Source organism: Oenanthe melanoleuca, chromosome 1A (genome assembly GCF_029582105.1).
Source record: "Oenanthe melanoleuca isolate GR-GAL-2019-014 chromosome 1A, OMel1.0, whole genome shotgun sequence".
Classification (NCBI taxonomy): domain Eukaryota; kingdom Metazoa; phylum Chordata; class Aves; order Passeriformes; family Muscicapidae; genus Oenanthe; species Oenanthe melanoleuca.
This window is the reverse complement of record NC_079334.1, coordinates 9,268,404-9,284,977: the sequence shown is the minus strand read 5'-3', so window position 1 is coordinate 9,284,977 and position 16,574 is coordinate 9,268,404. Positions and strand designations below refer to the sequence as shown.

At 40.3% G+C, this 16,574-nt stretch overlaps 2 protein-coding genes across 2 annotated transcripts in view; both read left to right on the top strand.

The window, feature by feature from the left end:
- VWF (von Willebrand factor) overlaps positions 1 to 11,911 on the top strand; it is a 119,851-nt gene extending 107,940 nt beyond the window's left edge. Inside the window, exons 47-52 of the mRNA XM_056511678.1 lie at positions 892 to 1,002; positions 3,952 to 4,050; positions 5,456 to 5,584; positions 7,150 to 7,189; positions 10,035 to 10,132; positions 11,570 to 11,911. Of these exons, the coding sequence (XP_056367653.1) occupies positions 892 to 1,002; positions 3,952 to 4,050; positions 5,456 to 5,584; positions 7,150 to 7,189; positions 10,035 to 10,132; positions 11,570 to 11,758 (666 nt within the window). The 3' untranslated portion in view covers positions 11,759 to 11,911. The remainder of the gene's footprint in view (positions 1 to 891; positions 1,003 to 3,951; positions 4,051 to 5,455; positions 5,585 to 7,149; positions 7,190 to 10,034; positions 10,133 to 11,569) is intronic.
- Positions 11,912 to 15,992: 4,081 nt separating this feature from the next.
- ANO2 (anoctamin 2) overlaps positions 15,993 to 16,574 on the top strand; it is a 147,007-nt gene continuing 146,425 nt past the window's right edge. Inside the window, exon 1 of the mRNA XM_056515366.1 lies at positions 15,993 to 16,011. Coding sequence (XP_056371341.1) covers positions 15,993 to 16,011 — 19 coding nt within the window. The remainder of the gene's footprint in view (positions 16,012 to 16,574) is intronic.

Here is a 16,574-nt window from a genome sequence, read left to right as displayed (position 1 = left end):
CAAAATTGTCTATTTACCTTATTTATTTACCTTATTTATTGGTATTCAGAAGTTTGTGAAAATCTCGAGTGGGCTGCTCCTGCTTTGTCCCTTCAACCTTTGTGGTTTGTTGTTTTGGGGTTGAAATGAAGGGCTTTGCACTTGGGAGGAAGAAAGAGTTTGTCTGTAGAAGTCCTTTCAGTGTGGAGTAACCAATTACTGACTCCACAGATTTTTCTTTCTTAATGGTTTAGCTTTTCTGCTCTGCAATTTAAATATCATTTTTGTTTGCTTTGAAAAGGTGATGGTGTCCAGAAAACAAGGTGCTGGGGAAGAGCTCAGGAAATTTGAATTGTGCTCAGCCTGATTTGCTTATAACTGTGGACAAGTAGAGTTCTTCAATCAGTAATTCTGTTGTTTTTTTTTTTCAAATTGTATTTTCTTTTTAAGTCTTTAGAGATTCCAAGCAATGTTGTTACAAAACCAATAACAAGCAATTTTTGCCCGTAATCTGTGGGTTGTGATGGCTTTAGAATAAAAACTTGTTGCCAAATCAATTTACTACAGTCAAAAAATGAACTCTTGGCAATCATGTAGTCAGAATAAAAAATCTTCTTCATGACTTTCAAGGATCCCATTCTTGCTTGCTAGATTTGTAAGCAGCAAAGAAATGCCAGTGCCATTTCTCAGATTAAGGATTTCTTGAAAAATAGCCTCATGCCATGCTGCTTGGTCTGGAATTAGAGATGAAAAAAACTGGGGTCTCTGGAAACTTGGCAGTGGGTTTCTTGTTTCTCTAGCAAAGAATCACAGTGCAAGATTGAATGAAGGTGAGTGAGCATGAAGTCACTTGTTGGTCTGAGATTTGCTGGTGAGGTGGTCACTAATGACAAAGTGGTTCTGCTGTTTCAGCACGGGAGGCGCCTGATGGTGGATCCGTGCACGACGTGTGACTGCTTCAAGGCAGCCCCTCGGAAATACACCCTGAGGTGCACCAAACTGAACTGCCAGGCCTGCCCAGGGGTGAGTGCCAGCCCTCTGGGGGCTCTGCTCAGGAATGTGTCTGATGAGAGTCTGTTCTTCACTCTACACACCAATTTATGGCTGTTATAACTCAGGGCTTTTGGCCTTTCTTCAGGTTCTTCTGAGAAGTCTTGGCTCTGTGTTCTTTCCTTGAATGGGATGATAAACACCAAATCTCATCTAAATCCTCAGCATAGCAAAGATAACTTTATATGGCACTCAGCTCTACAGGCACATTTAGTTGTTTCTCTTAGATTACTAACCCTTAGGGCAGTATAAGGTTTGGCAAATCATTTGTGACAGGAACTGCTGAGTCCTCTTTTCTACAGTGTTATCTGTACCTCCAGGGACTGGCATCTCAGCCAGATCTCCATGCTTCAGGCCTTTCCTATGACTCTTCCAAATTGTCTAAAAGCTGGGCTCAGTACCATTTGTTTGGTTCCCAGCCCATGCCTTTGGTGATTTGAAATTATTGTCCCCATCAGTTCCCACTGGTTTTTGAATTCTTAGCTGCTGCTTTGGTGTCATCACCTGCAAGGAATTACTTTGGCTGAGAGAGCCAGAGGGATATAGCTTCCATTTGTACTCCAGTGACCAACAGTGTGATAGGATTGCCTGATTAGCTCTGCTCAATTGTGTAATTTTCTTACTTGGCACCAATACCTCGAGTAGAAGGAAATCTAAGTGAGTTGCAGAGGCTGGTTTGATCTCCCTGTGTCCAAAGAGCACAGAGCAGCAGCAAAGTTTTACAGAAAAAAACTTAAATGCTTCTTCCTCTTCTTCATCCTTTCCCTGGATAGTGGATGAAGTCCACTGGGCCCAACCAAACCCAGGGCCTGTGCAGGTGCTGGCCATGGCACCCAAAATCCACATCCCTAACATGATCATGTGGGATTCCTGTCCAGGAGAAGCACACACTAATACAGTCCCTGGAACAGAGAGGGACAGAGTTTTTGATGAGTCCAATCTCCCATCCTGAAGTAGAACTGGAAAAGACTGGAAATGTAGTTAAGTTTCTGTAGAGACTAATCTCTACCATTAAAAAACATAGAGCAAGACTACGGGCTCAAATTATTTCCTGCAACCCTTTTTCTTCAAGAATTGTCAACAGTGTGCCAGCTGGCCTGTTGTGAGTAGAAAAATGTTGTTGTGACTTCAAAATGACATCCAAGGACAGGTCAGTGGTTAGGACAACCCAAGGCCAGCCAGTTTCACGTGGGGAATTCAGCTCAGATAATTCATAAGTGTCCCACTTGTCTCTGTGGCCATCAAAATGGCTTTGACCCCTTTTATTTGGTAGTGTGGATGTAGCCTGTGGAAAAACAACAATCTGGATTTCTTTTTGTGGTTCTAAACCCTAATATCACCCCTCCTGTAAGGTTTGATTATAGACATAGGCTTCTGAAAGGGAAATAAATGGCCAAGCTCTGTGTTTTTTCAAAATATAACTTCCACAAAATATAACCTGGCAGATCTGTGAAAAGAACCCAAACAGATACACCAGATTGAATTTGTGGCCAGAGACATGTGTGCATGTTCCCACACAAATATCCATTCTTGCTGCTCAATGAAAGGAGCCAACTCTAGAAATTAAAGGTAGAGGAATCAATATAATACAGGATAAAAAAACAGAAAGGGGGAAACATTCCTCTCCTGCTTCTATCACCACCCACACATTTCCCAAACAGCTCCTTTTCCCCACGTGACCCAAAATACAGACTAGACAGAAAACCCTGCAGAAAGGGCCATTTCCAGTTGGGCTTATTAAGGACTGTGAACTTGTGCTTGGGAGATGTGCAGCTACCCAAGGGAAGTTTCAGGTCTAGGAGTATATATCCCTTCCTAGCCATTGTAATGAATTTGTGGAACTTGGGGAAAAAAATCAAATAATATACAGAATGTCTTTATTCCCCTAAGGCCAATGGGATTCACACACTTCACAGGATCTTTCCTGTCTCAAAGCCTTTGACTTCATGATATACCCAGATTAAAAGCAATTCTTTGCTAATGGATAAAATTTAAGAGGACAGATGGGTTAAGTATATCAATTCTCTCAGGAGCACCTGCTTTCTCCTGGATGCTGAAGTTGTGTAAGGAAAAGCTCTGGCAATTGAAGTGCAGCCAACTCCAGCATATTCTGCTCAGGAGGGACATTTTCTGGGTCACTTTATGACCTGCTTTAGGTGCTTATATTTTTGCTAGTAGGGAAAGTTCAGCTAAATAACAATGAACTATGTTTCTCCCCCTCCCTACAATGATTTAGTAACCCCCACCTCCCCAAATTCTCTTTCTATAAAAAACATATGGGTGACATGCATGCCTTCACTAAACCAGAAAGTGTTTGTTTTCTTAAAAATGTTCATCTCATCATAAGCAGCTGTTGGTTATCTGGAGCAGCTGGGGATTTTACTGTGGGACACTTCATGTGTTAGCTCAGTTCCTTTCTGCTTGGTTTGGATTTTTCCTTTCCATTATCCACTCTATACCTTTCTGCCTCTCTACTTAGTGCTGCTCATTCTCCTGTGCTCTTTTTCCTGCCACTGTTTTTCCCTTCAATGTTTGTGGGGCTCCATTATTTTCCTTTTCTTTCATTCTCTCCCTTTTCCTTTTTCTATATTGTACCTTCTCTGATGCTCTTTTATTCTCTTATATTATCAAGCCATTTTCTTTTTCTTTCCATACTCCAAATTTTCCAGCTTGGCCTTGTTCTGCCCTTTCTCTGCCCAATGCTTACTGGATATTTTGCTCTCTTCTCCCCAGTTTCAGCACTTCCAACCACTTTTCCATGTCACACTGTGTAGAATTCATTGGTTTTACTGAGAAGCATTTTTTCTGGCTATCATTTTGACTACTGAATCTTTTTAAAAAAACCAAAAAAACCTCTTAAAGTAAATATTGGATGCATGCTTAAAACAAAATAAACCCAGAAAAATGTCGTTCACCTTCTAGAACTACAGAAGGCAGGAAATCCCTGGCTCCTGCTGTGGAAAATGTGTGCCAACTTCATGTAGCATCAGGCTGAGAGATGGAAGGGTTCAATATCTTCAAGTAAGTTTTAAGCACTCTTTCTTTTATTTATGAGTAAATGTAAATGTATCATCAACTTCTGTTCAACCCCAGGAAAGTGCATTTTTCTTCCTTTTTAATTAGGTAGCATGGTATAACCTCTGATTTTTGTATCTCAGAATAATTGATCAAGGAATTTAATTTGTTTGTAAAAGAAAATACAGAGAACTTCATACCACAGTGTGAAATTCTGCAGGGGCATTCTAGATTCAGGAATGTTACCAAGGAACTTTAACTGGAATATGACCTTGAACAGGTATTTAGAGGACATGAAAACCCTCATTTTAAATGTGAAACAGTTAGGTTGAAAATGTGAATTTTGAGAAATTTCTCCAGTATAGAATCATAGAATGGATTGGATTGGAAGGGACCTCAAAGACCATCTTGTCCCAATGCCCTGCCTTGGGCAGGACACCTTGCAGTAGAGCAAGTTGCTCAGAGCCACATCTAGCCTGGCCTTAATGCATGATATGTTCTTAAACAGGAGTGGATATTTTTCTGGTTAAACCCCATTCTCTATTGCGAGAGCCAGCATTTAAATTTTTCTTTTATTCCATTCCTGTGAGAATTCTTAGATGGGGAGAGTATGGGAAAAGCCACGAAGCTGGGGAAGGGTCTGGAGCACCAGGAGCAGCTGGGAAAGGGGCTCAGCCTGGAGAAAAGGAGGCTCAGGGGAACCTTCTGGCTCTGCACAGCTCCTGACAGGAGGGGACAGCTGGGGGGTCAGGCTCTGCTCCCAGGGAACAGGGACAGGATCAGAGCAGACAGCCCCAAGCTGTGCCAGGAGAGGTTTAGATTGGATATTAAATTTTTTCTTCACTGGAAGGATTGTCCATCTTTGGCACAGCCTGCCAAGGGCAGTGGTTGAGTTACCAGCCATGGAGGGATTTTCAAAATGTGTGGATGTGGTTTTGTGGTGGACTTGGTTGGCAGTGGGAGGTCAATGGATGGACTTGTTCTTAAGGGTTTATTCCAACCTGAATGATTTGGTGTGGGGATGGGGGATGTGGTTTTATATATATTTTCTAAAGAAGTTCCCAACTTGTCCAGAAGGTAAATAATTGTATATACGTCTCTGTAAAAAACAGATCATAGGCCAGACCCCCAAATCTCTCACTTAGTGAAGTTTTTTTCCTAAGTTAATGGAAATTTCTTCCCTGTTAAGAGCTGAAAAAGGTCAGGTTTTGGCAGTCTGCAGAGCTGTGGTCAATATCACCATAGAATTAAACAGAAGACAATGACTTTGTTGATAAACAATGCTGTTTACTAAAGTTTACATCTTATAAATGTCACCACCATGGTACTTGTATTGAGACATCAGCAAAGGATGAAAACTTCCTTTCCCCATTGTTTCTGTGTAAAGCTAACATCTCTGCAATCTTTCCAGGCAAACACATCCCTTCAGGATGGCTGTGACAGTCACTCCTGTAGAGTAAATGAGAGAGGGGAATTTATCTGGGAAAGGAGAATCACTGGCTGTCCTCCATTTGATGCCAGAAGATGCTTGGCTGAAGGAGTAAGTAGTGAAACAGATCCTGTTTCCAGGTTTCCTAATGGACTCTCATGTGTTTGGTACCTTCTGTGTGCAGGGTGGGAAACCCCAACCCTCTTCCAAAACCTTGGCTAAACTGGATTGGAACTTTCACTGAAATTCAGGAAAATGCAGGTTTTTTCTGTTTTAAAATGTAAGCTGGCATTTTGTGGGACTGTGCTGACCATAATTCTGTTATGAATATGAAGCTGAATATTTGAAGTATCAAACATTTGCAAGTGGTGCTTCTAGCAATGTTCTCAGTTTGGGATCCAGAGCAAAACTGTGTGGAAATATGCATATTGCTAAGAAAATGCTAAGATTTTTTTTCTCTGCCATGATGTGAGGTTAGGGAAAGAAATTTTCACACTGCTCTAGGAAGATCAAACTTCCTCAACTGCAGTTGTTTAGCAGAAATAAAAAATGAAGTATCCACCCATCTTTCTTGTGATTTGAGATTAATTAGACACTGAGGAGCAGAGGGAGGTGTGTGTAGCACATGGGACCCTTTTGCTAATCTGTCAGGTTTTACACATCTTACAGGTGTTTATATCCACCTGTTCCCATTTTCTTGGGCATGCAGGAAGCAGGGTACCTTTAATAAAGTTTGTGGCCAAACCACTCTGCTCAAACACATGAAAGAAATGGAGGCTTTGTTATTTATAATGTGGGAAAAGTAAAGCTCCAACAGGGCATTTCTCACTTTGTGAAATTATAATGCATAGTTTTGTTGTATAAACAAAGATTTAGAAAAAAAATTCTGCATTATATTACAGACTTGGGGTTATTATCATATTCAAGTTAATGGAAAAACAGTGAAAACCAGTTTATTTTTTAAACAGAATTTCTAAATCTGTATTTATTCTTCTCCTATTCCCTCTAAATAGAACTATTTCAACTATAAAATTAGTGGTTTTCATCTTGCTGCAGATCAAAATTTTAGATTTTTTTTTAATTAAAAAAGCCTCCAAACCTTTGCATGTAAGCTCAGGGGTCTGGTGCAACAATGGCATCTCCCTGCAGTATAAATATTTATCAGTTTTTCCCTTTCACTATAGTTTTGCAATAATTTGCACCATACATATATTTCTGAGAATTATTTTCTAGATGGTAGCAATGAAACAAGAAACATCAAGTTTTATTGCTTTTAAAACTTACTTGACAGATGTGATATTTCTTAAACAGATATAAGACTTGAATGTTACTGGTTTTATCCTTCTGGTTTCCATGAATTTATTTGTATTTAATGCCTTTATTTTAGAAAGCTCCTAATAGAAGCTGAGAGTGATATTTTCAGGTGTTGAACTTGCTAATAAGTCAATTACTTCCAGTTAGCTACCAGCAAATACCATCAAAAGTTCAAAGTCTTAAAATTGATAAAGAGAACATTATTCATTTAGATTTATGATTTTGTATAATATAGAAATTCAGGGTTTGGATTGTTTTTTTTTGCCTAGTACCCTGCTTTATACATCTTCTTTCAGCAGAACAGAAGTGTATCACTTGTGCCAATATTTGAGTTTTTTTTTTTTTATTTTTAATTATTTTAGGGCAGAATTGCAAAAATTGGCAACACTTGCTGTGACACATGTAAGTAAATAATCCAGAAATCTTGTATGGAGAAGGCAGAGTGTGTAAGTACCTACATTTTCCATGATATGCAGTGTAATGAAACAGAGTTTAGCAATGTGGTTATAATAAACCATCAAAGAAGCCCACCCTCTGACTGACATGCTGCTGTCATGTTTTGTCATCTAGAACACGTGTTTTGACAGTATTCCCAAGTGCCTAGAAAGAAATAGATACTCTCCACATTTTATGCAGATGTTAATTATGAATGTTTTATTTTATTGTTCATCTGGTGATCACAGGAAGGGTCCTGCACAGACAAGTTACATAACCTGATACTACTGAATATGTGAGGAAAACACTTCATGAATAATCAATCAGCTTAAAATTAATTAATCAAAGAAGCCTAGCCCTGGTGGCAGTAATATTTTTTGATAACATATTAATCAAAAGTAGTAGGGGAAATGCATTCCTGTGGAACAGCCTGACTGCTTCTTAAATTTGTCAGTTTAGGGGTCAATCCTGTAACTCTTAATTTCATGCATCTTTGTGTGGATAATCCAAATGTCAGCCAGGCTGTGAGAATAGGAAGGGTTTGCTTACATAAGGAAGGATTGCAGGGTTGAGTTCTCAATTCTAAAATGAATCTCTGATGCATTTCTGAGTAGATAACCACTCAGTTTTCTCCTCTGTAAGTAAAAAAAAATAATACTGTAGCTTACATAAAGTTTTAAAAATATAACAAAGGATTGAAATTCTCTTTTAAAGTCAGAATAACAGCATCTTGTCTGTGTTATATCTTTTAATTTTCTTATTTTTGCTATGCATGTGCTCATAAATTAAAGATGGCCAGCATAGCAGCCCATCACCACACTGGCACAGGAGCTGCTGCAATAATACCCCTGATGAAGGATGGTAACTCCTAGAGAGTTTGCAGCCTTTGCCTGTCTGGATAATCACTGAGCTCTGGCTTGAGAGATAGAAGTCAGAAAGCTATTGAGAGACTGTCATCAAATGGATCAAACAGGTAATTTGCTTAAGGGAGCTTTAATCCACCAGGCCACCAGTAAGGAATACTCAAAATTATTTATTAACAAAAGCAGATTTTGAGATTTAAAAGACAGGGTGATGGGCAGGCTCTACTAATTGTGAGTGAGTGCCAATCATTGTAATCAGGGAGGAACTAGTTCCAAATGAGCATGATAATAAATGCATAGATTTATTTAACAGATAGAGTAATTTAAAAGTGATACCTCCCTGCAGCAGCAAAGGCAAACTGACTTAAGTGATCAGTTTTAAGTACTGCATGCCTACAGCCTCCCATATTGATGGACCTTCAAATCCTTATTCCCAGTGATGTTTTGCCTGGATGTAGCTCAGTTACTCACAGACATGGATTACATTATCTTCCAAGGTCTTGAGAGAGTCTGTCTTTCAGATGTCTTTGTGCCACAAAGAGCTGGGCAAAGAACTTGTTCCCTCAAGTCCAGGCTGATGCCTTTGGCTCAGCAGAGTCAACAATCCTTGGGCAAAGGAGTTGGTTGAGGAGTCAGTTTCTATGTTATGCCTTCATAACTGGAGTTTTTCAGTGTGTTTGAGGGCATTGTTCCAGCTTTTAAGTTTGTGGGAGCACACAAGTGAACAGGTCTTATTTTCTCATGAGATTTTTGTGGTATTAACCACAAAATTGATAATTGGAAAAGAATATTCCTTATTTTCCCACTTAACAAAGAAGTTGCTTCTCACCTCTTTTCTCTTGTTGATTTCAATCTCACATGTCTTGTTAAGTTACAAGCACTTGCCTTTGCAGAGGACGTACAGTCAACAAAAAAAAAAAAGTAAATAAGAGAGGTAAAGTAACTAGAGAACAAGTTGATAAATCAGGATCACAAAGGGGATGAAGCTGAGTTGAGCTGAGGCTGGTGACTTTAATTTTTCATGCTTTTCAATTGTGTGAACACAACTGTCCTTTCAGGTGGACAATTTTTATAAATGAATGATGAAATCATTAAAAGAAAAAGGGAATTTCCAGCCCTGGAAACAGAAATAGGCTGCATTTTTTTTTTTTTTTTAATGAAATAAAAGGTTTTAGCAAGGCACAGAATTAATTTGGTATCAACATTCCAGTGGAAAGCTGTGTTTGCTAGTAGGAAGGAAGATATCTTTCTCTTCCCTTTGTGTATCTACTTAGTTGTGCAGTTGCCCTGCTGAATTCCTTCAATGTTCTGAAATGCTTTTGTGTAGTACCTAAAAATCAGTCCAATATTCTGTTAAACATGGAAATTTCATTGGGTAGCTAGAAATGGGTGTGAGTAGGAGCCTGCCTTTCCACAGAGACATAAAACTGTAGTAACATTAGACAGAGCTGCTGTTGTCTGTGCACAAAATACCCACTGAAATAAACATTGGCTTCTTCACAAATCTTTTGATGCAGACCAAAACACGCAGGAGTTCAGAAGAAAATATTCTGGATTAGTTTATATTTGAGAATATTAATGATGAGGTTCTTTCTGAAAGCGGGGGAACAGAGTCCCTGTTGGTTATCACAGTTAACAGGAGAGTTGTCAAAGACCAGGGAAGAGGCTGGTGTTAGATGGGCCAAGGTGACTTTAAAACAAAACAATCAGTTAAAAGAAACATGATGGAGACCCTCCTCTAGTGGAATTTTAGGGCTGTAGTGTGAAATAGTCACACAGCTACACGTTAATTGCTTTAAGGAGGCACACCCAGCTAGGGACTGTAGCAGGAATAAAATTTCACTGACAGCAGTTTCAGGAGTAAAGGGAAGCAAGTTACAAAAAGCAGTTGTCAGCAGTGTCAAACCCTTTCTTTTTTTTTTTTTTTTTTTTTTTTTTTAACTTGGTAGGTGTGGAGGTGGAATGTCGTACCGTAAGTACCAGACTGCAGTATGGGAATATCAATGGATGTGTGGCTGAAAAGGAAGTGCCCATTTCTCACTGTGAGGTAAATAACAAAAATCCACTCCCCCTCTGTCCCAAGACCTCCCCTTTCTCTTTCCCAAAAATAAACCTTTTCCTTCACCATGTTTCACTTCAGTAAGTGGAGCACCAGTTTCTCATTGATTGACTGGGTGTTAACCTCATTGGCACTTATTTCCTGAAGTAATTTGGTGATGCTGAATTTTCCCTAGTCAAACTAGCATGAAAAAAGGCACGTGTTAGACACAAAGGCTCCATTTATCCCACTGTCTTCCTTCTGTTAGAAATTAATGACTCTGAAGTAGCTCTGTTAGGATTTTCTACATTAAAAAAAAAGGATTATTTATCTTCTTCACCTTGTGAATCTGATTTTCAGCTCTGAGTCTGTAGTTAAGCACTGAGCCTCTGGGTTGATTAGGGGAATTGAAATAGCTATTTAGATAAATGGCATTTTAAAAGGCCTTTAAACCTGAGTGCCAAGATTTGACTGCGTGCCCTATAAGCTCTGGGATTCCTCCATTAGCCTTGGCACTAAGCTGTTTTGTTCTACGTGTCTTGTGTCTTCCATAATCAGATTAAATGTTTAATTTCCTGCCCATCACTGCTTACTCCTTATATGGCAACTTCCTTTTAAAACAGGAGCATTACTTCCCTTCTGGCTGTTTCCATCTCTGCTCTTTCCAAGATAAACAAGCCACATACAAGGATTTTAATCCACCCTTCTGTGCAATCCAAGTTATGGCATAACTAAGAATTTTTGACCTCTTGTCCTGTCTACAAAGTTAATGGTCCTTAGCCATGAAGTCATGAGTATTGATGTTTCTCCTGCAGTAGTCCAGATTTTATACTGGAACTAAACAATATTAAGTACACTTTTTCTAAAGTCCTTCTTGATAATGATAGGATATTTAAATTTAATTAGATGGGAAATAAGAGCACAAAGCCACCAAAGGAAATGGACTCTGACAGAGTGTTATGCGGGGCTGCTTGTTCTTATATCATGAAGGCTTATGGCTACAGGCACTGACAGCTTGGTCTAAATTAGTTAAGTGGCCAGACAAGCAGAACAAGAAAAAATAGCACCAGTAGGGCAACAGTGGGTGTGTGGGCTAAAGCACTTTCTGAATGCATGATAACCACATTTTCTCAGAAGCCAACACCATCATTCTGGACATTCCATATGAGATTTTAAATTTTGTATGTGTTAGATTTTGGGCTTTTTTTTGTGTGTGTGTGTGTGAGCAGTTTCTTCACCTCTCCTTTGCTCTGCTTATGCTCATAAGAGCTCCTTGAGCAGCACCCCAGCTTATTCTGGAGTCAGGCACCTGTTTCTGAGTTCATGTTTCACAGCAGTGCACAGAAGCTGGACAAAGTCACCCACAGATGTTTTGAAGGAAAACACCAGGATTCTGAGTGCAATGAGGCTCTGTTCAACCTTCAGCTCTCTTTTTTTTCCATGTAGGGCAAGTGCAGAAGCACCACCAGGTACTCTGCTCAGCAAGAGCAGTGGGAAGACCAGTGCAGCTGCTGTACAGCCACTCAGACCAGCACAGTGACAATCCCCCTGCGGTGTCCCAACGGGACCGTGGTGCAGCACTCCATCCCCTCCGCCTCGCTGTGCGAATGCCGCGCTCGCAACTGCACGCCCTGAATGTTGTCCAGAAGCCCAGCTGCTTAATCTGAAGCTTTATGATGGAGGAACTTCACAATGCAAGCCTCATTTTCTCTGTACACTGCCTTATCCATTAGAATCCTGAATGATTGTATCGACACAGCAAACAATAAAGCTTACCAGCACAACAGAGCACAGTCTGATTCATCTTGGGGTGGATCGTAGGAGAGAAATTCCCTTCATTTCACATTCCCTTCATTAATCCACATTATTGAAAAAAAACATACAAAAGAACAACCACAAACAAAGCGTGCTTAGAAGCAGTTGCTTATACTTAAAGAACATTTCTCAAATTTAATATTGTCTGCAGAGACATTACACTTTCATTCCCCACTTCAGTCCTTAGTGACACACGTGGACTTATAATTTTTTGCTCTTTTTTTCTCCCATTTTTTTCAGGGAGTACAGTAATTATGGGATAACACTTCAGAATGGGAGTAGGATGTTCCTGGTACACAAACAATACTGGTTGTGGCTCAGGCAACCAAATACCTTTCTGCAGTGGTAATTGTCCTGAAGCTGAATGCAAAGAAACTGTGTGTTGAGGACAGGCTGTGTAAATTCTGCAGGTCCTCAGAACTTGTGTACAGGGTTAAGGACAGCTCTTACTTCAGCTCTTGACCAGACCATCTCAAGGAGAAAGCTCAGTGATTATTTCCCTTATTGCCAGGTACCTGAACTTCACCTGTTGCATTTGTTCCAAAAGTTGGAATTAGTTTAGATGCAGAATTTGTAGTGGCGAGTTGAATTTAGTTACTGCTCCCAGGCATATATTTATAAGGATTTAAATTCCACTTTGTCTAGTTGGGGCATGGAACACAAAAGATTTTCTAGAGTATTGTTGGTCATGGAGGAATTTTGTATCAGTGGAGCAGTTTCATTGGGAAGTACGAATTTCTTAAAAATATGAGAGAGGGAGGACTGTTATTTCCATGTGTGTTTTTGAAAGACAAGCATTATTTAAGCTCCTTGTTTAACCAACAATTTAAAACTAATGAATGGCACTGTGACATGATTAAATGGATCAAGGCACCTCCTCATCTGCAAGGAAAGCTCCCATTTGAGAAGAAACAAAAACTCCTGTGCTTTCAGCTAAAAAGGTAAGTTGTATTCCTTTTTTAGAGGAGCCAGGAAGATCCCTGCTGCTTCTCTCTTGCCAGTCAGCTGTGGATTCAACACACCCTGAATTGTGAGCCCTTTTTATTATTCTTTCAAGACATCTTTTATTGCTGCACAGTGTAGAAGTGCAGGCCTTTTGTGAATCTCTGTGTCTTCTTCTATAGGCCACAATAACACCAGAGAGAGAATCCTAGTTTTAATTGGCACCAGCCCCACTTGCTGCAGTAGATCTGTCACCAGTTTACTACCACCTTCACACCAGTTTCTTCCTGTAGCTGCCTCTAGATATTAAGCTCCCTGACAGATGGATTTGGATCACCCTGTTAGTCAACAGTTCATCTGAAGCTGAAGATCAGCTGTTCATGGAACAGCAATCTGCAACATCAGAGAGGAGCAGAGAGAAAGGATGGATCAGGAGTAAAAGGCAAATGTCATCCTCTTCCACTTACCATGGCTGGGATGTCCCCTTGTTTCAACCTGTGCTGTCACCCAGACTGACCCTTCTTAACTTGTGAAAGCTGACGGGGTTCCAGCCTAAGGCTTTGTGGCTGCAGACAGGTCTTCTAATTAGATAATTAATTGTATGAGTCAGTGCAATGCAGCCTATGGGAAGAGTACTTGCTGGCTTTACTTACAGCAGGGAGTTCTGGGGACTTTGGCTCTGGATGTTGTTACTCAGGCCTGGCTACTACCTGTGTATTCCAAGCCCCTGTCATGAGCAAGGCCAGAAGAGTCTTCTTTGAAAATTCTGTTGTAGAAACAGACTGGCAGGAAAGAAAAAGCAGAAGGGAATGTTATATCATCTCCTTTAACAGGCTGAGGAGGTAAATACGCTTTTGACTTCAACTTGCTGCCATGAAAATCAGACTTTTTAGACAATCTGCCCCAAAAGAGGTGTCTGTATTTTGCCTAAGGACCCAGTGGGCTCAGATCTGCTCTGTGCAGGTTTCACTGCCTTTCACACAGGCAGCTGCAATTAGTGCAATGAAATACTTTCAGCAGAATTCCTCCCTGGCAGGAGTGAAGAGCACAGTCCTGCCCACAACCAAGTGTGCCAGCACATCACACAGTACTCTACATCTGACTGCTCCATTGGCATTCTCCAGCAGAACCAAGGCTTTGAGGAATGTTTCCCAGTTCATACAAACTGGTTTGTGAGCCTTGGTGGGTTTGAACTGCCTTGGTCTTTACCTTCCCACCAATGATGGGGAGCACATCCCACAGCTTCAGAACATCAGCTGGATTGTTGAGTGTGACACAGGATAAATTTACAGGAATGCTGAATGGATTTGGGGAGGAGTCTTATATAACTCCTTAATAATTCAAAACATCTAATCTCTCTGCTAAATTTACAGACTTGCAAGCACCACTTCTCTACAGCAGGTGAAACACAATCAGGTATATTGGTATTATTTATCACAGCCCTGCATTATCAATTAACACCATACCCAGGTACCTCAGGAAATACAGTGATGCCAAGATATGATTTTCTCCATTGGAAAGTCTTAAAAATAGTCTTCTTCCACTCTAAGCAGCTGGATATTGCTTCCTCTCATATTGCTGTGTTTATTATTTATTACCTGAGCTAAGTGTGTTACCTGTAACACACCCATCCTTATGGCTTATAGGAGCTGTTAATTGGGACCTGTGCAGGCAGAGCTATACATCCACAGGGATCCCAGCAGGACCTGGCTTTACATTCCGATACTATTCCAGAATTAGCCAGGATTTGCCTTTCTCGTTTGAGCTTAGTTGGAGCTGCTTAGATTGTGGATGGAAAATAGTGAAAGTTTCAGAAAGTTTTAATTTCCCTCTCCCTGAGATAGGTGTAGAAAGCAGGAGATTTGTTGCCTGACTAGGAAACAGATTAATTTAGTTTTTAAAACTTCTGAAAGAAGTTCTGAGAGTAACACAAGATACTAGCAGGGTAAAAAGAACAAAGTATCTGATATCTGTTGATATATTGTTTAGAAGATAAGAAATGTAATTTCAAAGTAGGGATCAAGAAGATTGGGGTGATTTAATTAATTTAAAACCCCATATAAGTTTCTTAGTCTTGCTGGGAAAATTTTACATTACCCAGCCCACGTTTTGGGACACAACAGCTGCACTGCTCCCTTTATGTACTCAGCAGCTTTGATAGCACAACCAAGGTGCATCAGCACATCTCTCTGTGACAGAGACAACTTTTACCTCTGCCAGCCATGGCACAGTGCACTATCCTGATTCACAAGGTCATAGAACCACTTGACTTTGTTCAGGCATTGAATAAATACATTTTTCCCTGTCACACTAGAGAAACCATCATAATGTCATAAATAGGCCAAAATAAGGAAAATATTTGGATTTGAATTAGTTACATGTCCCTCTAGTTATCATTGGCAAATAAGAGTCCTTTCTCAGATAGCATTGGTTATCAACAACTTTTCTTGCCTATACATTGCTTAAATTGCAAGGTTGAAGGCTAAGCAGGATCCATCACCTGTTCTGATTAGACAGTTGATTACAAGATAATCCCTTGAATATTTCATGTAGGAATGACAGCGCATCCAGGCACTCAGGTAACTTGAGTACTTGAAACAGAGCCTTATAAAAGGCTCTGCACTTACCACCTACCTGGAAGCACTGTGAAGTTTTGTAGATATAAAGACTTTTCCCCACAGAAACCACCTCCAAGACAATCTGATCCTCGAGTGCTGGTTCTTTGCACAGAGCTGGCTCTGCTCTAGAGCCCTGGTTCTGCATCAGCCTTTTTCCTTCTTCTCCACTGCCTTCTGGACAAAATATGCCTGTTGTTACCTTGCTATTATGGAGCATGAAGACAAGGTGCTGAAGTTCCAGCAGAGAATTGCCATGGCCTCTCAGCTTATGGGAGTTTGGTCTTTCTCCATCTCTTCCCTCCATGACAGTAATCACCAAACCAGATCTCACTAATTAGCTTCAGTTTGTGGTTTGCTTAAAGCAGGATCAAGGCAGGATGGAAATAGCTGCTGGTGCTGTTCCCTCCTTAAGCCAGTGCAGAAGCAGATTGTGCACGGCATAGCCACATCCTATTTTAGCACTGACGCAACTTCCAGCCAAACCTCCAGGCAACATGGAAACACACCTGCCTGGTAAGTTTATTCTGTGTTTCACTCTTATTGCTGCCTAGGAAGTGGGATAGGCCAAAATGGGGTGGAGAACAAAGAAAGGAGTACTTTGGACAGACTTCTCTGTCTTCTTTTAGGATATTAAAAAAATAAAGAACATACAGAGAGCTCAGAGATAAAACATGCAGAGATAATTTCTCCTGAAGCCTCCGAAGTGCAGCTGTGGGTCAGTGTTGTGTTCCATGTGAAAAGACAATTACTAGGCAAGTGCCTTGTTCTGGTCTTCTGCTGTTTCCACCTATATTTGCCTTATTGCATTGCAACTGTGGGGAGTGAGTAATATCGTTTTCCAGAAGAAAATGGGCAGCCCCGAGCTCTCAATTCCCATACAAAAGGAGCAAATCTGGTCAGTGTATAAAACCTTTGTGCTGGAGTTCTCAGTGTACAAGTTTAGAATAACTGCCCTGAATAACTTTAAGAGCTGATGTTGATTAATTTTTCTTTTGCTGTCACAGTCAAAAGCTCTGTGGTTGTTTCTATGTTATCTCATTGTTTCTGGGACTGTATCTCTGCTGTGAACTTCAAAC